This window comes from Pipistrellus kuhlii, unplaced genomic scaffold (assembly GCF_014108245.1).
Source record: "Pipistrellus kuhlii isolate mPipKuh1 unplaced genomic scaffold, mPipKuh1.p scaffold_m20_p_3, whole genome shotgun sequence".
Classification (NCBI taxonomy): domain Eukaryota; kingdom Metazoa; phylum Chordata; class Mammalia; order Chiroptera; family Vespertilionidae; genus Pipistrellus; species Pipistrellus kuhlii.
Window position 1 is genome coordinate 50,173,096 of NW_023425529.1, and position 22,984 is coordinate 50,196,079.

General features: G+C 44.7%; 1 protein-coding gene and 1 long non-coding RNA gene across 5 annotated transcripts in view; both read right to left on the minus strand.

Moving 5' to 3' along the window:
* Positions 1-20,697, minus strand: part of LRIG3 (leucine rich repeats and immunoglobulin like domains 3) — a 48,736-nt gene extending 28,039 nt beyond the window's left edge. For 3 of the 4 annotated variants that reach the window (XM_045588197.1, XM_036456413.2, XM_045588198.1), the window contains exons 1-3: positions 20,137-20,697; positions 13,940-14,011; positions 13,664-13,738 (exon numbers count right to left, since the gene is read on the minus strand). In XM_045588197.1, the coding sequence (XP_045444153.1) occupies positions 13,664-13,738; positions 13,940-14,011; positions 20,137-20,363 (374 nt within the window). In that variant the 5' untranslated portion in view covers positions 20,364-20,697. The remainder of the gene's footprint in view (positions 1-13,663; positions 13,739-13,939; positions 14,012-20,136) is intronic. The other variant, XM_036456411.2, reaches the window with a different exon arrangement.
* On the minus strand, positions 5,020-7,881 carry LOC118729123. Its single transcript, XR_004991139.2, has 2 exons — positions 6,791-7,881; positions 5,020-6,569 (listed from the first exon to the last, which is right to left on the minus strand). It is a non-coding gene; the product is annotated as an uncharacterized LOC118729123 (long non-coding RNA).
* Positions 20,698-22,984: the final 2,287 nt, after the last annotated feature.

A 22,984-nucleotide genomic window follows, 5' to 3' on the forward strand; every position in this document is an offset into this window, starting at 1 on the left:
AAATGCACAGCAATGTCCCTTAATGTAGGTTTTGTTTTTGTTTTCTTGTTTGCTGGCTCACTTTCAGCCTACAAATGAGTTTCTCAGTTCTGGGGAATTTCTTGGTATCTTTGATAATTCTCTCCCTTCTATTTACACAGACCTCCCTTGTGGAACACCAATTAGACAGGCATTAGACTTCTCACTGGAGCTCCCCATTTCCTCATTTTTATCTCCCCTCTTCCATTCCTTCCCCAACTCTTCTATTACCTTTTAATAGTGTCTGTTATTGTATTTTTAACGGCTGAACTCCTTATTTTCTGAATATTGTTATTATTATTATTTTTACTATTCTTTTACCTCCAGAGATACTAGGTTGTTTTGAAGTTCCCGCCTCCTTCCATCGGATATTCTTCTCCCTTTTCTTTCGGACTCTGACTTCATTGTTAGAAACTTCCTCAAAAGTCAGCTGATCACTAGCTACCCATTCATATTTGATAAAAAGCAGCTCTAAAAAGCTTATTAAGGGCTGTGAGCAGAATGGACCTATTAACTGTCAGTCTCAGTCATCTCCACATCTTATTGCTCAAATCCTGAAATTTCAAGGCTAGGGCCTGGGAGGGCTAACAGGAAAATAAGCTGAAGGGCAGGGAAGGGGGGAGAGGGTGTCAGTACTGTTAGGACTCAGATTTTACTTCATTTCACTGGTTGTGGAGTATGCTGCCCTCAGTCCCCGGCCCTTGCCCAGCTGGGCCTGTGTCCCAGATTGTTTCAAATCTCCAAAGAGATTTCTTCTGTACACCAGGGCAGGGGCAGTCACGGGGCTTTGAGTTTCAGAGGAGGATCCAGAGGTCTTCCTGCTTCTTAGAAAAGAGGTGTAACCAATTCCCCGTTTCTAGTCTTACTCTGCACCCCACCTTTACAGTCTTGAGTTCCTGAACTATTCTGAGGTTCTGCAGGGGAAGAAAAAAAAAAAATGTTTGCTTCTTTTGGGATCCACTCGTTTCTCTCTGAAGTCATACAGTGTGCCCGTTTGCCTGCAAAACGTTTGTGGCACTTTCATTTGAACTGTCTCCTATTTTCTCTTTGTTCTCATCGGTGTGCAGTCCTTTAATTCCATTGTAAAGGAATTTAGGAAGTTGCAGAGTTAAATGGATGCATTCAGTCCACCATCGGTATTAAAAAGGGTGGAGAGTGAACAGTCCAGGATAGGTGCCGCAGAAGAAAAGTAAAATTCGTCAAATAGATGATTCGTGATCCAAAAACCTCTCGATATGCTAAAATGATGGACTAGAAGCAACCAGATAAATTAAGCTGGGATAAGGTAAGTGTTTTGGATTTTTAATCCATCATTTTAAAAGTCCTATCTGAAAGCAATTTTCATGAAAATGACAACAGACTTAGGGATCTCAGCTGATGACAACTCAATATGAGACAGTATCACAACAGGGTCCATACAATGCCAATAAAATCTTCAGCTTCACTAATTTCCAGTATTTGGGGCAAGAGTGATGATGGTCCAACCACATTCCGTACTAAGACCACAGCTCTAACGTTTGTTCTGGGCACAGTATTTCACACTGCCATGCTAGATGAGGTGTGTGTGGGGAAGGCTTTAAAAACCTGGACCTGCACTGGCCCGTACACTAGCCAGCGCCTGTGTAAATTGTGTAAGTTAAATTGAAAATCCAGCAACACTAGCCACATTTCCCGTGCTCAATACCCAGTGGCCGCCTAGACACGGCCCAGTCCCCTCATGGAGGAGAGCTACTGGAGAGTCCTGGCCTAGACCCCAGCTCCTACAGCAAATCGGAACTGGACTCTGAGCTGGGGGAAAGAAGGCTTTATGAAAACCTTATATTGTGAGTCTTGCTTAGTAATTTAGAAATAGAAGGAAGTTGTTCTCTCCAGCACATAGAGCTAGGACAATAGGTAGAGGAGCCACAGAAGGGCAGAGCTCACAAAAAAAAAGCCTAGCCATTGGAACTATTCACAATGGAAGGGCTCCTCCCCAAGAAGCGGGCTTTTGTCCCTGGATGTGCTCAAGGGAGGCTGGATAACCCCTCTCTCAGAGGCTTCTCCTCAGGGAGAAACGTCTCTTCCAATTCTAAGTTACCAAGATTGAGTACAGACACGCAACACTGACCAAAAATGAGTTATGGACCAGTTATATAATATAGTAAACTCTTTCTAATTCCTCTCTCCTTTTTTTTTTTTTGGATACATAAATGGGGGTGGTGGTGAGGAATTGAAAGCAAGAAAGACAGGAGGAGAATAAAAGAGGGATTTACACAACCAACTGAGTGCTTTCCTGACATCGGCGGAAAAGAGTAACACCCTCCATTCCAAGGCCAATACTTTGTGCGGGATTACATGTCAGTCAGTGACCAAGTTCAAAAGGCATCTTTTTTCCTAAAAAGTTATATGCCAAGTTTGTTTTGTTATGAAAACATTTAAAGCGGCTCGTGCACTGTGAAACTGACAGCCCAGGGACGTACCCCGCGGCTACTCTACGCTGCGTGGTCCTTGCAGCATAAACATTACCTTCCTATTTCATTCTGTGGTCTCCCTCACTCTACAGACTACTGTGTCTTTGGGCTAAAGCTCCGTGAGGGAGAGGGAGACAGCCAGGCAGGTGATTTTAAGTGCTAGAAAGGAGGTGCTTATATTTATAATTGCCTTTCCTTTCATGTTTTGAATTTAGTACTTAAGCAACTTCCAGCCGAAGAAAGAAGTCTTACTGGTTAGAGCCCTCGCTCATTGTTTTAGTCTCTCCACCCAACTGGAGCCCTGAGCCTCTGGTCTGAGGAAGATAAAGGCAGCAGAGATACTAACTGTAAGGAAGAGGAGGAGGAAAAGCAACCAGGCTGGGATACAAACACATGTTGAATCTTGCCACCCCAGTAGCTGTAGCTTCATTGTTTTGTCTGCCTTGGGAGCGCAAGCCTCACTCAGCTTAGAGAAGACTCTGGCAGAAGCTGTACTGGATTCTTCAAAGCAGCAACCCAAAGGGCTAGCTAGCATCAAGTTGGGGGAAGGGATGAGGAAATGGTGTGGGCAGCTCAGGATAAATATTATAATACAGGAGTACTTGTAGTGTGCTACCCTGGGGGGTCACAATTGTACGGGCTCCATGAACCGCCCCGGAATGAAGAAAGCTGCTGAACGGGTCACTGTGCCAAATCTAATCATGTCGTTACCTTGGGAAAACAAAGTTGCATTAATGCAATTTTTAAGTGGGTAGGAACAAGGATGAATGGAATAGTTGCTTCTACAGTGAGCCAGGTACGTTAATTTGGACCGGGCTACCCACGTGGCCATTCCTCTAACAAATACGCACTCAGTGTGTACCATCTGCCAGGTTCTGCACGGATGCCAGGGAGACAACAAGGATGGAAACAGACATGAGCTCAGCTTTTATAAAGTTTCATTCCAACGGGGGAAACAGACAATAAAGTATCACAAACATGCAACTGAAAAACGTGACGGCACATATTGTGAAGGAGATAAGACTACATATAAGGGGAAACCTAAGCTGGGCTTAAAGGTTGGGGCAGGGGGGGGGGGGGTGTTTCCAGGCAGAGGGAGAAAGCATGTGCAACAGGACCTGAGGCAGGAACGAGCTGGCCCAGGGTTCGGCAAACTGATTAGTCAACAGAGCCACATAGCAACAGTACAGTGATTGAAACTTCTTTGGAGAGCCAAGTTTTTCAAACTTAAACTTCTAATGCCACTTCTTCAAAAGACTCGCCCAGGCTGTGTGGTATTTTGTGGAAGAGCCACACTCAAGGGGCCAAAGAGCCGCATGTGGCTCGCGAGCCGCAGTCTGCCGACCCCTGAGCTGGCCCATTCCCAGGAGGAAGGAGTCCAGAGAAGGCTTAGTGGGAAAGGAAGATTCGGCTCCTCCAGAGCACTGTGCACCTGAAGGAGAATTCTGTTCCTGGCCTAAGAGCAATGGGAATTCCTGAAGGGTTAAAGAGCCATGTGTTTCAAAAACAGTCATTCTAAGTGGAGAAATCGGAAACCTGGCAAATGTGTTTTCTGGGGAGTAGTTTCAAGTGAATGGGAAGATAAACTCAGAGAGTGTCACAAACACACCTCTGTGTACAGTGAACTCCTCCATGTGCAAATCACACATAAACATTTTTAAAGCCCAATAAAAGAACACAGCTTATCATATTAACATGTGCCAGTGCTTACTGTGTAAGACTTGGATTTCATGAGCTTATTTCCATAGAAGCACAACAACGTCTGGCTTGTGCGGGTGAGGTCTGCAGCCCTCTAGTGCAATCTCTTTTACCCGTGAAGTCACTGGACCATTCACCCAATGGGCAGAGCATACGTTTTGGAGTAAATGTTTTAGTTAAGGTGATCCCATTCCATGGACTCATCTATACCCAGATGTGGGTAAAGATGGGACATGAGTTATGTCCACTAAATCAGAACAATATTCCCCCATTCCCCAGAAACTTAAGCTCTAATTTTGACTAAAGCTGCTCCCCAATTGCCATAATTAATATGACAAACGGTAACCACTTTTCAAATATCGACTCACATAGGTTTTGGTTTAAAAACAACTAATAACACTTTGAGCTGTGCTGCAGAGACATAAAATTACTCAAGTTACCTCAGCATTTGAAAACGTATATAATGGTTGCTTTCCTTATAGGCAGAGCTTTACCTCTGAGTTGTGAACTATTAAAATATCAATGTTTTAAAAGTTATAAATTGAGTTTGATTATTTAAATAAAGTCTGAGCCAAGCAGCCCATCAATAATCTTTTTTTAAAAAATATATTTTATTGATTTTTTACAGAGAGGAAGAGAGATAGAGAACTAGAAACGTCGATAAGAGAGAAACATCGACCAGCTGCCTCTTGCACCTCCACCAGGGATGTGCCCGCAACCAATGTACATGCCCCCGACCGGAATCGAACCCGGGACCTTTCAGTCCACAGACCGACGCTCTACCACTGAGCCAAACCGGTTTCGGCGCATCAATAATCTTTTAAATCACTATCTCTTAAACTGATTTCCCTCCCTTAGTCTGCTTTTTGGAAGGAAATGGGAAATGCATGCTTATGAATGAAATTGCCTCATTGAATATAGTACTGGGTTCGGTTTCTAAGTAACAGACCACTGTTGATCAGATTTCTAACCCCTAGTTCACATGTACCCTTTTCAGAAGTCCATATGCAAATGACACCCACCCCATGGTCAATTTCCCTTTGTAGGAAAGAGATGTGGCCACAACATAGAGCGGGGCTCAGAGTTCCAAGGATGGATGGGGAACAGGCGCTGAGTAAGTCATAACTGATAAGTAGCAAAGTCACGCTATCTGTCTGTCTTCAGGGCACTCGATTCAGAAAAGGAACACCATTTAGTAATGACTCGAGAAAAAGGAGGAAGGCAGATTCCGTGCTTCCCTGAAGTGTGAGCATTCCACCCCCCCTGCATTAAAAAGTCTGCAGTAACTCTCCCAAACCTGTAAGACATCTGAGCTGATCTGCACCAACTTACCCGAGTCTCTGTCCTCCCCTGGACCTCATACTCCCCCCGTCCACACTTCCTGAAAGCACAGCTCTGCACTGGGGCAGCCCAAGCAACTCTCTATCCCAGGCGGCACTCTCTCAGCAGTCTCTCTCTACTGGCTCTCTTCCCCTTGTTATCATTATTCTAAGTAGAGGCCAAATCTTACTGTTCTTTGTTCCCAACCACTTAGCACTTATTAGGCCTTGTCGATGGGCAATCATTTAAATACGGCTCAAAATCCGCCTTTTAGTACACAAGCCCTTGTTCAATTACCAACTAGAACTGGATGCTCACCCACTTCTTAAAACTATTTGAAGCAAACAAAAGTTTCCTGAAAATTCACCCCGAATGCAAAGTTCTTTCTCCTCCCTTCTCTGTTGCTGTCAGGATAGTGTTTCCAAATCCTGTCTTCTTCTTCCTGTGACCCTCCTGCTGCAGAGCCCACTTTGGCTCACTGCCTCTCGTCTCTGCTGCCCGGCCAAGCCCATTCGCTGCAGCTGTAACAGCAGCAGCTGCTGCTGCTCACTCTGCTCAGGGCCCTTTCCTGTACATCAGGCCATTTGATCCTTCCCCGGCACCAGATGAGAGGTGGAGAAACATCTTACTGTGTTTTCACAGATAAACAAAGAAAAGTTAATTAGCTCTGCCCAAGCCAGACAGGTCATTAGTGTGAGATGAGACGAAAACCTGTGCACCCCACTCCCGGCTCAGGTCTCTCCCCTGCCGCACAGGGGCCTATGGTCGCTCGCCCCCTCATGCTTACGGAGCCTCTCCTACGTGCCAGAGACTGGGCGGGGCTTCTGAGGGGACTGAGAGCTCAGCAGGACGTGAGTCCAACCCCGGAATGAGATGTGTGACAATGGCCAGTGGAGAACGCCACACGTTGTCCTTGTGTGAGTTTCAAAACCAGAGAATAAAAGAAAAGTCACACGCCCTTCTCAGAATCCTACAAGGCCACACAAACCAGTTCCCAATACTCTCTACTCCCCGCCACCCAGGATGCTTCTTTATAAAATGCATCAGATCCTGGAGGCAACTATGATTCTCATACTTTCCTGGCTCCCTAAAGCAGTGGTTAGCAAACTGCGGCTCTTGAGCCACATGTGGCTCTTTGGCCCCTTGAGGGTGGCTCTTCCACAAAATACCACGGCCTGGGCGAGTCTATCTTGAAGAAGTGGTGTTAGAAGAAGTTGAAGTTTAAAAAAAGTGGCCCTCAAAAGAAGTTTCAATCGTCGTACGGTTGATATGTGGCTCTGTGGACTAATGAGTTTGCCGACCACTGCCCCAAAGCATCCCCAACACAGGAGGACAGGACGTGACGGAACCCCATCACACATGGCACTAGGTTCTAAGACCAGTGGAGGGGAGGGGGGGGGCAGTTATCATGAATGATTATCCCTAAAGATCCCTCAACATACTAGCAAATCCTTTTTAGGCAGACATTTTCTTTCGGTCTATCTCAGTGAGTCCCGCATAGGGCTAGTTTGTATTTTGGATTTTTAGTTCGGGACCTGATGATGCAGTTCCCATGTGGGATGGGCAAAGGGGCTAGGAAACATCTGTATCTCTGAAGACCTAAGTCATGCTCAGCGGGTCAAGATGTCCACTTAGAACAGGGGTGGAGAACCTTTTTCCTGCCAAGGGCCATTTGGGTATTTGTAACATCCTTCGCGGGCCATACAAAATGATCAACTTAAAAATTAGCCTGCTGTGTTGGGTCAAACATTTCATTTACTCCCCCCTAATGCCTTGGCAGGGCCAGACCCAATGATTTCCTGGGCCTCGTACAGCCCATGGGCCAGATGTTCCCCAGCCCTGCCTCAGAAGAAGGAGAAACGGGAGAGGGGGGTTTTTAACTTCCCAAACACTTTCATTTTGTACACACTCCGGGCATGTGCTCACTGGCTACAGTGGGGAGCTTAAATCCGTATGCTGCTTAAATTACTTCACTTGTTCTTTTTTCCTTAATTATCATTGCTGTTATTATAATCTTTTTTTTTTTTTTTAAACCAAGCACACATAATGGAACATAAATTAAGAGAAACACAGGTATGCTTTGTCTCCACGGTAAGTTTTTAGCCACTGGTACAGACCGAGTTTATAGGAGATCTGTTTGAATTATGCTAACTGCATGCGGCTGTTCCATAAATATCCCTTAATGCATATACTAATTAAGCACCAACGACGGGCTGTACATCTAACATTAGGTGCTGGGAGAAACAAGAGGGAGCCACAGAGGCCTCGCGGCATAGGAGGGGAGAAAATGACAAACAAATTCCAGACAGACAAGGCGAGAGGGCAGAGGACACGAGGCGACCTCCCCCCCAGGTTCCTCCCAGGACGCCCTTCCCCACCTTCAGGCCAATTCAACTGTCACAAGTCCCCACTTAAAACTGTCAACCCCTCTCCCACCTCCTTCTGCTTTAGACTCCTCCCTGGCACGTACCACCTTCTGGCCACATTTCTTATTTATGTTACGTTTTTGTCTTTCTCCTTCCTCGAGAGGGGCGGCTCCTGAGGGCGGAGACTTTTAGCTATTTTGTTCACTGTTGAGTCTCAACCCTAAAGCAAGTGCCAAGCACACAGTAGGGTTTGGTGAATATTCAAAAGGGAGTCTTCCCCTCCCACCTTAAAGGGCAACAGCCAGAGCTCTCCGTCCCTTTGTCCTCTTCCCTTTGGCTTCCGAGTCCTTATGGAGAACTCAAGTTTTCTTTTAAAGCTTGTTCACTTGTTTATTTTTTCTCAACCCTCAGGAGGATGGAGGCTTCCTGACAGGCGGGACCCCGTCTGCTTTGCTCACTGCCCTGTCCCCAGCCCTGGAATGGAGCTTGGCCCTGCTCATCGATCCCACAGATTTTAGGGGAATGAACGATCACGACCATGGCTTCTAGTCACTGAGCATGTGCCAGTGGGTCTTACCCATCTCTCTCCCCAAACCCTCACAACCCCGGGAGGTGGGCATTATTATTTTCATTTCACAGATGGGGAAACACAGACGGACGGTAACGTGTCCGCGGCCCCAAACCCAGCAAAGGGAAGGAAGCGCCAGCAATTAATGCTGAGCCATCTGACGCGCGCCTCGCAGTGTCTGACGGACATGACGGAGCTGCTCTGTGGAAGGACGAAGGACGGCAGCCCCGTCATCCCTCCTGCCCAAACTCAGTATTTCCGCATCACCGGCCCCATGGAAACCACCCTCCTGCCACCTCCAAGCCACGCTCCACACGAAAGCCAGGGTGACGCTTTCAGAAAGCAAATCTGATCCTTTTTTATAACAACTTCTTGGGAAGGACGACAAATGTCATCTCTGGAAAAATAAGTATTATGATGAAAACAATGAACTCGGGAGAAATGCTCTACCTTTGAGATAAGAAATAATGAGAAAAATGCTTATTTGATCATGGTAAACGGGACTCCGTCAGTAATTCTAAAAATATTTACGCAATTTCTGCTTAGAATCAGCCAGGCAGATGTGTTAGAATGGATATTCTTGGGCCCCACCCAAATGCATTAATTTAGAATTTCTAAGGACTGGGTCAGGAAATCTATGATTGTAACAGGTACTCTAGGTACCTCTTGGACATTCCCTCATCTAAACCTTTCCATCTCTAAGATAGCAGGCAAGTATCTGCATGTTGGGCAATCCCATATAAACCATCAATGTCAAGACTAAGGCTCAACTAGCTTTACTCAATGACCAATAGCTCCTCACTTATTCAACAATTACCTATCTATATAATGTATGTATAAAAGGCTATAATATGCTAAGTGTCCCACTGACTCTCTGACCAGTTGCTATGAGACACGCACTGACCACCAGGGGGCACACACACAACACAGGAGCTGCCATGATGCACACTGGCCATTTACAAAAAAACAGCACTTCGGACCTGGTGCCCACAAACCAACACTTGGATTCCCCCAAGTGAGATGCAGGCCCACCACCACCCCGGAGTGACAGCCCACCAAATTGTAGCCAATGCTTCCAGGACCCCATGGCGCAAAATGCAGCCCATAGCCCAGCCCAACCTGGAAACCGAGGCTGTGAGCACCAGGTAATGACGTCACATAGCAACGCCTGGCTTCCTTTCCCTAGCGACTAGCCTCCTTGGAGTTTCTTCAGCCCAGTAACACAGCTTGCTTTATTGGCAAGTGCAAACATTTAACCAAAAGTCTGTGAAGCGTTTTCTCCTGCTTCATCTCATTTGATCCTCACAGAAGTCCTGGAGTAGGTAGATAGGAGACTCGGTGGAATCCTGTTTTCTTTTTATTAGCCAGAAAATGGAGATTTAAAAGTTTATAAGCTTGACCCGACTGAAAACAAGAAATGGTGGAGCTTGAAAATGACTTCAGGTTTTCTCACTGTGCGGAATATAGTCAAACGAACACTGCTGCAGTTAGATATTTTACCCTTTGTTCTCCCTGGTAAGGTGACCAGATTGTCCCACTTTTGGCGGGACAGTCCCGATTTTCAACAATTTTTCCTGCGTTCCGTGGCGTTTTAAAAAAGTCCTGATTTTTGGAAAGAATCTTTCCAATCTTTCCAAAAATAGGGATTTTTTTAAAATGCCGCGGGACGAGGAAAAAATGGTTGAAAATCAGGACTGTCCTGCCAAAAGCGGGATGATCTGGTCACCTTATGACCCTGCATGATCTACAGTAATAATCTGTTTTGTGTTGATATTTACTGCTGTGTTTCTGACAATTACCTGAAAGACAAATTGGGGTGCTTCACTGGGCTGCAAAAAAGTTTAGCTAAATCAGAAAGCAGGTCTAATTAAATAAGTTTATTCCATATACATATATATAAAAGGCTAAGTTGACTCACGCATGACTGAAACATATAAAGCTCTCGCTGGCACCAATTGTGCATGCGTTTTGATCTGTCATTGTGGATCGTGAATTTGGTTGACACTTCTATTATAAAGGGCAAATAGTGGTATTAAAGTGTTTCATCTAATTCATTTCCTTTCAATGTGCACAAATCTGTGCACTGGGCCACGAGTGTTATATAAATCATGGATTCAAACAAGACCCAATCCAGGTCACAAGTTTCAAGTGCCCCATTGCTTAAGCAGCTCACGCACATCACAGGAAGCCAAACCTATCACATCTGGTGAGCACAACTCACTTATGCCAGGTCAACAGTCTTACCACAAAACGTGTTCATTCCAAATACTATTCCATCTCTTTTCCTAAAACATACCACCCTGCCACGGGTGGGAAATAATTGTGAGAGAAAAATGAACAGAAAACAAAAATTGCCCTTAGAATGCCAGTTGACTTCTGAGCTAGTACTGTGTGGGATTCAAAGAAAAGCAAGTCTGTTCAGGCCTTTTATATCCTGAAAAATCCCTAGAAATGTTAGCATGAGGCTTCTGAATGAGCAGATTCAAGGCTCACCCAATGGCCAACTTAAGACAAAAGCCACGTTTTCCGGACATCAGGACTGGTCCTTAAATAAACTCATCCCTGGACATGGGGTGCCATCCGACCCAATATTAGCGCCTGCAGCTGAGAGAGGAAAAGCATCTAACCAGGTCTTCTCTGGTCTTCTCTGAGCCAGCCCCTCGACCTGGGAGGGGTCCCCACTGCACAGAACAGAAGTATAGAGCACTGACACCAAATCTCATGCTCAAGACTCCAACTCACTTTTCCTTTTCTTTGATACGTTTAAAAATTAAACTTGTGCAAATTACCTGGAGAAATGATTTCCTACACAAATTGTTAAAATAAAAAATATATCTTGATAGAATAAAAGTAAAATAATCCCGAGAACTTCTTTAGAAGAAGTTAATTGTGGTGCTACAGATTTCTAATCTGACTCATGCTATGTGTTTCAACAAATTTTTTTTTTGAAATTTCAGAAATAGATGAGAATTAACTTTTAGCTCTGACTACTCTCCAGTGCTTCTATATTAAAAAAGCACACACACACGAGTTCTCCCTACACAAGACAAGGCAGAAAGCAATAGTGCTTTCGAAACAAGGATTGTGTACTACAATAGCCAATGAAGCCTACAGGAAAAAAAACAAAACATCTGTAGAAGAAAACAGGCAGAGAGTGAAGTTGTCAAGGTATTTCACAGGCATAAGAACAAATTTAGCATCCATGTTGAATTAGCAGCCCATCACATAAATTATTTTTCACAGATTCTATGTGATCTAGGTAATAAAAAGGATCTATCACTAGGCAGATGAATAAGGCAGTCTGGTTAGATGTACTGCAACAAGTTGAGGGGAAAGAAAGTGAGATTACCCAAGTTCCCAAAAGATTGGAACTCAGCATTCCCTAAAGTGAAACACAAACAAAACATGACGATGATTTCAAATTCAGAAGGTTTCTACGTTTCCACATTTTCAGTTTTCTAATTACAAATTATGCCTACAAAGTGCAAAATCACTAGGTTATTTATTCCCAATAGAACCTTCTAGTTCCCTTACCAGTTCTTATGCTTTTACCTCTGTAGCAAGCCAAAGAGAAGACTGTTTTCCCTGTCCCACCCACACTCTGAAACTCCGCTGCAAATGCTCTCAGCCATGAAGCATGCACTGACCCCCCTCAAGGCTCTCTTGAACATGCTGATGGAATCTGCCAATACACAGGACAGGAACAGAAGGGTGACGTGGCAGTCCCTGAGATTTAAAAAGGCCCCTGTGGTCAAATGAGAATAGCGAAAGATGTTTCAGATACCAAAGCCAGGGCTTCATTTAGACTCCAAACTTTTAAGCAATGGTGAAAGACAAGAAAGCAGATATTGATGCTAGCATAAAGATATTTCTTAAATTCAGTGTGTTTATTTGTCAAATATCAACTGCTTTTTCTTTCATTCCTTTCTGTTTCTGATCTTTGGAAAAAACCACATCAGTATCAAATGTCACTTAGTTCTTATTCAAACAGAGGAAAGCAGACACAGCGGCTGCACCAGTGACTTGGCTGACCCGGGCCCTAAGTAAAAACAAACCTCTATAAATCACCAGATGTAAGCAATTGGGTAGTGATCACTTTAATTAATTGAACAGCTTTCCTGAAATTTACTGTATAATTTCGACCCTCCCAACACCTTTCCCAGAAGCACCTAACAATGGTGTTATGTTCTTCAGTTGTTTAGAGGAGAAAGACATTCTTAACTTCAGTGGGTTAACTATATTTTTAAGTCATTCAAGATTAAGACGGTAAACTACTTGATTTTAGAAATTAAATCATGCACATTCTAAATGCTGCCTTGAAATGCCCAAGTCAAAATTATCCCAAAATATCATCAATGCATAAATATGCTATCCATCCTAAACATACAGAAAAGCTAACACTATTTTAATTTTATTTGAAAACTTGTATTTGCAAAATAATGAGCAACAATGGTTCTAATTTCAATGGCATGATTTAATGTACCTGAATAAAAGTTCAGATTTTGATTTGATGTTTCTGAACCTTGATTTCCACTGCAGGGCGCCACACTTAAAAGTGGATACTCCAACCGGCACCGGTTTGGCTCACTGGATAGAGCATCGGCCTGGGGACTAGAAGGTCCCGGGTTCGATTCCGGTCAAGGGCATGTACCTTGGTTGCGGGCGCATCCCCAGTGGGGGGTGTGCAAGAGGCAGCTGATTGATGATTCTCTCTCATCGATGTTTCTAACTCTCTATCCCTCTCTCTCCCTCTCTGTGAAAAATCAATAATATGTTAAAAAAAAAAAAAAAAAAAAAAGAGGATACTCCAATGTCTTATTAAAAACTCGCATTTCTCCTCACAAAACAACGCCCATCATCCTCCACTGGTAACCAAGTAATAATACCCAACCCAGAGATCCCATGCCAACCATTAAGCAATACGAGAGGTGAAGTCCCAGTCAACAGGATATAATCAAACACATGTTTCTTTGGGATGCAGGCGGACTCCCTGAATTTTGGAGGCCAATTCAGCAAAGATAGCAAAGTGTAAAAAGTGTGTTGTTACAAGGATACTTCAAATTTAGCAGAGAGAGAGAGAGCAACTGGGGCTGAAAAGCTAGTCAACAGCTTTAAAGAACACCTCGTCACCCACTGAAGGGAGTCTTCCTATTTTGCTTCAAAGGTCTTTACTCCGGCTCATACCCAGCTGTCCCCAGAGCCCCTGCAGACATACATAGGACATCCTGCTGGCATTCACTTACAAGGAGAGAAGTGTAATATTTGCTGAGACAGGTCCTAGATCTGGGATGGTCTCCAATTCATTGTTGTTCAGTTTCCTATAAATGTCCCCAGAAAGAAAGAAAGCGGATTAGGTCATCTATAATTCGTAGAGGTGAAACTCTGTAAAATTATTTTAAATTATTGCTAACTCGTTACCAGTTTTAAATAATTTATTATACTCCAAATGTTTTCACAGTTAAGTAATGTGATGGGTAGTATTTTATTCAAACGTCAAACAGAAGGCAAGTAGGACTCACACTTCTCGAAGGCTCTGGAGGTGGCTCGTGGAACTTGCCTTGATGACAGACAACCTGTTGTGACTTAAGTCCCTATGAGAAAACAAAAATAAAATAAGTCGTTTAAAAAAAAAAAAATCACAGCACTTAACGATGTACAGAACAGAATGGATCTGTGAAATATCTCTATCAACACTGGTGATGACATAAGACATAATTGGTCCATCTTGCCCATAAACTAGATGGTAACCAAAACGCCAAACTAAAAAAAACCCACACACTCTGAGGACAGAATTCGTTTAGGAGGCTGGCAGATTCCAATACTTTGAGCCCACAAGTGTTTCAGGAGATGTTTTTCTGGCACGGGGTGAACAGACCTTTTGTGAGCTGGCTGTTTTGCTTCACCTTCCCCATCCCCTACCATCTCCTCACTTCCAACTTGATATGATGAAGTCATGGCTTATGAAAAGTGGCTAATTAGGTAGGTTGCTAAAACTAAAACCTCTAAAGAAATCTTTTCATTTTATTATCATAAATGGAAGCATCAGTGTCTTATTATATAGTCAAGCAAAGTAGAAATTGCTTTTCACACATTTATTTCTCTGGGCTAAGGCAACAAATTATTTAAAGTATCATTGTGTGTGTGTGGGGGGTGGGTGTGTGGGGTGTGTGTGTGGTGGTGTGTGTGTGTGGTGTGTGTGTGTGTGTGTGTGGTGTGTGTGGTGGTGTGTATGTGGTGTGTGTGTGTGTGTGGTGTGTGTGTTCGTGTGTGTGCACACGCAAGCACTGAGGGTAGAAAAAAAACCTAACCCCTATGCTCTCCTGAATCCCCCAAATCTCAGTATCTGTTAATATAATGTGTAATTTAAACCCCATCAGCCACCTAACAAAGTTAAGCAGAATGTACAGAAGGCTGTGATCACATTTCTTCTCAATCATTAAAATAACTCTGCTCTCTTACTCCAAGACTCAGTCTAACTTGACCTCCCAACTTCCACTGGAAGTTATTGTTTTTTAAAAGAAGCAACACAAAACTTCTCCACGTACAATCCTCCAGGCTAGGAAGTCATCACAGCGCTGAAGATTCAAACTGTGAATTTTAAACCTGCCAAATATTTGCTTATCTTCCCTGTATTTGTCAGCATATTGAATAGGTGCCCTCAAAATGGTGCGATGAAAATAAAATGGCTACGCGGCCACTGAAAACCAGGCTAACCATAGCATGGTTTAAAAAGGTTAACCAACCCTTACTAAATTAATTCTCTCTGTGTTTAAAAGGGAAGATTTTTAAATAACCAAAGTCTCAAATAACCCAATTTGACGGGAGAAAAGCATGAGCCATTTGTTATATGCACACAAGTATGCCACCTCCCCCCCCCAAAAAAAAAAGAAAAAAGGCAGAGAAACCAAGTGTTCCTCAGCGCACATCCACTAGTTCACAATTAGAAATCAGAGAGCCTTTCAGACTTTGAATTTTTGTTTTGAGAATAAACCTGGATTTCTCCATTTCACACACACACAAATCTGCAAAGGTTTCTTTTTTTTTTTTTTTTTTTTTTTTTTAAACATGTTTGCCTAAAGACCTACCAGACAGTCACAGACGTGAGCAGATTTGTTCTGGTAGAGTTATAACATGAAAAAAAAAAAAAAAAAAAAAAAAAAAAAAAAAAAAAAAAAAAAAAAAACCTGGCAGAGTCTTTAAACTATAAAAATCCTGCAATTACAATCACTGCTGTGCATGCTCCCCACGCTGGAGCCAGACACTTTCCCTCACAGGCCCAGCGCAGGTCCATCTGGAGTTCATCAAGGAAACCGTGAGCCCAGCAACGCACGTTAGTGCTCAGACAAAACCTGTGTGCTCTTAGCACCACAGACAGCCCCCGGTTTCCCACAGGGCTGGAAAAACAACCGAGGAAAAGAGCCCTTCGCCTGGGAGGTGGCCTGAATCAACACCAAGTCTCACTTGGACCCCCTTAACTAAACACTGAACCCGCATAAAACCGCATCCCCTATTGTTTCAAGTGTTTCATGTTTTTTTTGTTTTGTTTTTGTGAAGGAGGAGCCAAGCTGGCATTTATATTTAACACAGGTGACTTTTCTTTTCATTAGAAAAACGAAAAAAACCATACCCTCACTGGATGTTAAGGGTTATTCCGCAAGGCAATCCTGTGGGGGAAAGAGATGGAGTGCCTCGCATTTCTCCCAGCCAGTAATGGGATGGGAGCGCCAACAAAAGGCCTTTAACTGGAGAAAAGGGCCTCCAGAGAGCAGGGCACACGCTGAGGGGACCACGCACTTCTGGTTCAGAAGCAGGAGCTGGTAACCTTAAATACTTCAGTTATTGCAACACTCCCACTCCCGAATTCTGTGGGCCACTATTAAAACCACATTCTCTGTGGGAGAAAAAAAGACACCCCTTAAGTGACTTTTACTGCTAACTACTTAAAGCCATGAAACTTTTAATGCACCTAAATTTAGACTTAATACAGTTTATGTTCCAGAAATGCTTATTTTCCAGTTAAAGGATGTCACATTTGCCTAAATCTTCCTTATATTGTTTTTATAGCTAGACCGTTACAAACAAATTCCAGTTGTACAATGTCCATGTTTTGTGAAAACCCCTAAGAACATTCAGATAAGGAAGGCAGATTCATTTTTAGATCCCCCATTAGTGAACATCTTCACCAAGAAACTTTTTTTTTAAAAGAAAAAGAAACTATTTATATTATATTTAGGGGCATATCTTTTCTAAATTTTTTGAAAATTTTTAAAATTTTATTTCAATTGTCGTTTACATTCAATATTATATTGCGTTGTTGGTTTCAGATGTACAGCTACACACAGTGGTTAGACAACCATATACTTTACAAAGGGTTACCAAGAAACCTTAAACACACACACACACACACACACACACACACAAAAAAAAAAACTTTTGGTAGTGAGCTTAATAAAAGGAAAAGGTGGTCAGGCAGGGAGGTGTTCACAATTTACCCAGAATTCAACGGGCCGAATACTTGCAAATCAAACTCTACTTGGTAGAGACAAACCTTCCTGAATAATAGCAAGTGAATAAATATATATGAAAATAATTAATTTACAACAATGGGTCCCAGCTATCATTGTCTTCCTTTCGCCATTTGGAAATCTGACTTCCAAGTCAAATGTTAAAATGCAAATCCAGCACTGCTTCTTAATCAATCCCACTGGGGCCTGCAAGAGCTGCTAATTCAGCAGAAATCTGGAAAGCTGAAACACAAAAAGCCAGGCTGGAGCTGTTTTAAGACACTGATCCAAAGTGACTCATAAATCAGCCTGCTATGTTCAAGTTTGAGTCTGGAAAATACAGAAAAACAGCTGCGAAAACCATAAGGACTAGAACCCCCACCCAGCCCTGACTCTGGTACCAACCCCAGGCTGTGCAACAGGTGGACACTCCGGGACATCCCACCAGCAGAGAGAAGTCCCTTTCGGACTCTTTCCCCCTGAGCCCCACTAACTCAAACACCTCGACGTGTACGATGAATAACTTTGAAATTCCAGCGACATTTTAATAATACTTGAAGCTCCCAATGGCGATTGAGCACCTTTCCCCTCTCTGGCTAAGGAGCATGTCTCTAACAAGCAATCTTTAGGCTCAGGACTCTGTAAGCACAACTCTTCACGTCCACCCAAGGCTGCCTTTTAAGGCAGCTGGTTGTAAGCAGCCTTCAAATAGTTCGTTTTAAGAGCCACTTCCACTAAAATAGTAGAGGTTATTTTTTGAAAGAACTAACTGCAATATCATTCATTACGTTACAGCTCAAACTATTCAACTTTTCACAAGTGAGGTTCCTATGGCAATACATTACAACTGAAGAAACGTGAAGAAAAATAGTAACAAAGAGAAAGACTGATTTTTTTTTTTTTTTTTTAGCTTGCTAATCCAACTAAAAAAGGACACTAAACTTTTTCTGAATAGTGCTTCCATAAGCCAGTCCCTAAGGCAAACTAAGGAAAGGAAGTCAAGCTATGGAAGAACAATGTGCCTTTTTCGACTTATGCCTACCCTCGGAAACAACTCCTTGAAAGCTTTTCTCCTTAGGTACAACTTAGGAAGCAGCTTTCTTAGGCCTCCTGTTACAAACCCCAAGGAACAGAGAAGTTAAAGCTCCATTTCTTGGGTTTTCCCTCTCCTTTCAAAGGTGGAGAGGGGAGACCTAAGCACAAACAAAAGGAACCATTTACAATGAAGAATCCAGACCACATGGTTCGGTGACAAGGACAAAGTTGGTTAAAAGTCACAGGAGTACAAGAATGACAGAGCTGTCCAATGAGGGATCACAGTGGGGCTCCTGACAACAGACCCGGTGCTTATTTATACAAGTGGAACTTATTTTCACATACATTTGAGGAATGTGGACTTGTATTGAGACAATTTACTGCTGGCGGAAATGTAATTAAAGATTGTGCTAACCAAATAAACGGTAATTTGTTTTTAGTGTGCCACCAAATTATCTGCAAAACAAAATCCTAATTAGGTCAGCTACTTTTAAGATAATGTTTAAAGAGGTATCAAGCCCTCTTTGGTTTAACTCAACTTCTAATCAAGAGCAATACAGTTATTTTTTAAAAGACACCCAAATGCACACACAAAAAAAACCATTATATGGCAGGAGATGAGGCAGCTTGATATTGAGAAACTACGGAATATAAATTGGATTTGTGATAGATCCAAGCCTTTCCAAACTCAGCCCAGGAGGCACTACTATATTCATTTTCTTTTCTTTTTTCTCATCCCTCTATTATTCATAGGTGTTCACCCCAGTCAGTTCCATATGTTGTCAATAGAGCCATTCACGTTTCATGAATAAAGCAGCATGACCTCCACAAGAGGCAATTGAGCAGAATTAGCCACAACTAATTGAAAGTCTTCCTGCTTTGGGGGGAAAGCCTTTATCTCCATCTTCAACCGTAATAAAAACTCCTAAATAAGACATCCCGTGATAAGAGGTTAAATATCCATCTAAAACTCTCCAGGTCTACTTTTTTATTAAACCAAGGTTTGCTAACACACCAAGAATATTATTTTGATGGTCAACAACTCTACAAAAGTATTTTGATTGGCACAGGGATTTAAAAACAATTTCCTCCTACCATTATTATTATTATTATTATTATTATTAGGACATTAGGATAGCCTTCTAGAAGTGTTTAGGAATTTAGAATTTCCATTGCAATCCTGCTAGGCCCAAACCTATGAAGTACAGATTTTTACTTCTTTTAAAGAGATAACTTTTTATTTTTTATTTTTAAAGCACCAATTTTGACTGTTTGCATGATCCAGGAGTTCTCCCATTTCAACAAAACGAAGGTTGGGAGAGAATAAAGACATGACATTTGGAAAGAATCAGCCTTTCCAAACTCAACTACTTTTTTTTTTCTCCCTGTTCTTGCACGCAGTTGGCAGTGATTTCGGGTTTTCAGACTTCACAGCGAGCATCCAAAAACTTGCATAACAGCACTCAGCACTCTCCCCTAAACCGTCTGGGCGTGCAGGGAAGCCGCAGAAATCACGCCCTTGGTCCTCACCACGAGCTCCCTTCCCCTCCATAGATCCACGGATCGGTCTTGCCAACTTCTCACTGGGACGAAGATGCTACGATTTGGTCTAGGAGGGGGACTGCCGGAGCACCAGGAGAACGAACAACAAAAGAATGTCTGCACCACAGCCTGGACAGTGCCCAAACTCCAGGGAGAGCCTTCCTAACTGGAAGGAGCGCGTTCAGTCCTGGTGCTGGGGTGCAGGGACGGGGCCTGACCCAGTTAGAAACAACGTTGAACCCCAGGATCCTCCACACTCCTAGGGAGAACCGGGCACTCCGATCGTCCGCTGGGTGCCACCTCTCCCGGCCAGGCAGGGGCGCATCTGACCCCCCTGGGAAAGCTCCAGCCGCAGAAAAGTTGACTCTACTCCCCAGAGTTTTCAGAGGCTCCCTCCCCTCGCCCAAGTGTGGCTAGACGGGTGCGCCTAGGACGCCTCAGTCCCCCCAAACCCTCCAGCGCAGCCCGCCAGGCGCAGGGGAAGGGAGCCCGGGTCCCCGATGGCTCCTCTCCATCCACACCGAGCGCCGCGCGCGGCCTGGGCCAGGAGCAGCTGCCCGGGGAGAGGCTGCTGCGCGCCCGGTGCCAAGGCCCCGGGCCGGCCTCCCCCCTCCGCTCCCGGGAAGGATACTTACAGCCGCGCCACCCAGGGCGGGAGCGGCTCGGGAAGGTGCGCCAGCCGCAGGCGGCTGCAGTCCAGCAGGTCTCCGAGGCAGCGGCAGGGAGCGGGGCACGGGCGCGCGGCGGGGACCCGGCGGCCGGGGGTGCCCTCGGCCGGGCCCGCGCGCGCCAGCAGCGCGCACAGCAGCAGCCCCAGCGCCGCCGCCGCCGCCGCGGGCGCCCGGAGCCTCGGCGCGCCCATCGCCGTCCGTCCCGCGGGGCCTCCCGCCCGGCCCTGCGCTCCGCGGCCGCCGGCGCACGCTCCGAGCCCCGCACACACTCCCGGCCGCCGGGGTGCCGCCCGCGCTCCGGACCGGCCGCGTGTGCGCGCTCCCCTCTCGCGCTCCTTTCCAGGGAAGCTCCTTTCTTTTAAGCTCCGCAAGCGACGCCTTTTCGTGCACTGGAGCCGCGCGAGGGAACCCGAGGAGAAGGGCGACCTGCGGCCGGCAGAGCTGCAGGACGAGCTGCAGGACGAGCAGCGCCGCGCGCCCCAGGCCCCCTGCACCCGCGAAAGAAACTTTTCCGCCGCCGCCTCCCCGCCCGGAGCGCCGGGTCCCGGCCCGGCGGAGTCGGGGGCGGCGCGAGCGGCGGCCGGCGCGCGTCCATTGGCTGGCCAGCCCCCCCCCCCCCTTGGCCACGTGATCAAAACTGGGCTCGGAGCCCAGGGCAGGAGCGCAGGAGAAAGTGGAGCTGAGCTTGTAGGAAACTTGGGGGTTACATTTTCCAGCCTCTTGGGCCAGGAGTTTCCACTACATCCTGGGAAGCATGTATGCGATGGAGGTGGAGAGTAAAAGGTAGAGTCAGCAAGCAAGGATATAAGGTTAGGGCGGCTCGCGGAGCTGGAGGTATTTTAAGGGGAAAAAATCAGGGGAGTCCAGTGAAGTTGGCTCTGTCCCCAGAAAACTTGTCAATGCGAAATGTTAAAAATGTATAAGTTGCCCTACTATCCACAGAGAAGCGATGGTTTCAGTGAAAGCATAATTTTCGTTAACAGTAGTGCTGGTCGGGATTGTCCACATGTTGGCTCCAAAAATAAAAAATAAAAAAACAATAAAATGTAAAAGTCGTGGTATTGGAAATGGTGTATTGAGTTACAAATAGCCAGCTGGATAGACCTGGAAGGAAACTGTGGGAAATGGCCTTCTAATAAACCGCGATGGCCATCCTAGATTGCATGCAATCGGTGGAAATAATGAAAGTAGTCACAGTCATATTTCAGAGCAAAATGAAAACTAAGTGGAAAGAATTAATCCCTGTTCCATGGTCCACCTGGGCTTTGAGTGATGACAAATCCCGATTGAGAATGCTACCAGGCTAGAAGTACTTGCCTGCCTCCGCAGTCTGGGGTGGATGCAGCGCAGAGCATTGCCAGTGAAGTCTGTGCCTTGACTTATGCTTGCAGGTGATCTGGGCCATCTCGGAGATCCCCTGGGAACGCCCTCTTCTCTCTGTGTGATGAAATAGCCCCAGGGAAGGTAACTAACCTGCTTGTGGCAAAAACTGGAAGCTGGTTTTCAATGTCCACTTCTTGCTTGCATGGTTTCTTGCCAAAGCATTCCTCGGGGCCACTTAAGCTTTTCATTATTGAGAAGTGGAGATAGCTTGTAGAGTTGAGACCTTAACTCCAACTCTAATGACCATTGATTCCCACTGTAGCAAATGACCCGCGTAAGCACTTCCATTCATGAGGGAGAGAGTAACTCACTTTGAAGCTGAAGCACCCTGCTTCACATAGCTATCCCATCCTCTTCTTCCCAGCTGCCATTAGCATCAACTCCACCATCTTTGTTGATGGTTTAGAAAAATAGTGATAATGACAGCACATTGGTTTTCAAAGGAACATTTTGCCTACTTGGGAGTGGTCAAGACACACCACAGTCATGCTAAGGATTTTCCATCTCTGCCTCCCTCATCTATTATATATGAAGGAAATTGGGCTTGGTGCCTTGGAGTTTTTAAAAAGGAAAAAAAGTGTGCCATTATATATGTGCCATTATGTATGAGCATGGTGGCATGAGTATGATGGCCTGCTGATTGACACATCACCCACCTGATAGAGTCAGAAATAGATAGGATACCACTTGGGGGGGGGGGGGCTTGTCTCATTTCCGTTCCCCAATCTATACTCCCCTTATATTACTTCACCTTTTGTGAGTTCTATTTACACCCACATGCTGATATTTACCATAACCATGTTAAAGCCCAGATATTTCTCCTAAACTCTAGATTCATATAGTCAACCACCTGTAGGTCATCTCAAATAGATATCCATATGTAACATGTCTGGAATTAAATTTCACTGCCCATGAGCCTACAACTTTTCCTCCTGATTTTGCTATCTCAAGGAAAGACACCTCCCTCCAGCCAGATGGAGGTCCAGAAGCCTGATTTGCTCTTAACAGCTCCTCCTTCTCAGCACTACCTATACATGGAATTAATTAGCAAGTCCTGATGAAGCCAGCAACTAAATATATCTCTTCTCTATCTCCACAGACATTGTGTAAACTCGACCACCATCAGCTCTTGGTTGTATTACTGCCATAGCCTCTTTCCTGGCTGACATTCCAGGCCTTTCTCCACAGTGCAGTCTAATGATGTCCCAAAAGCTCAAATCTGAGCCTTGACTCAGATACCTAATTCCTTTCACAGGCTACCATTGCCCTCAGAGTAAAGTTTCATGTTTTTAGCATGACATACTCAGCCTTTCAGTGTGTGTGTTTGGGCTCTACTGATCTCTCAAACTTTTTTTTTTTTTTAATCCTCTCCCTTTTATTCTAAGAACAACTTGCAATTCTTTTTCCATGATGTGCTCTTTGCCTTTGG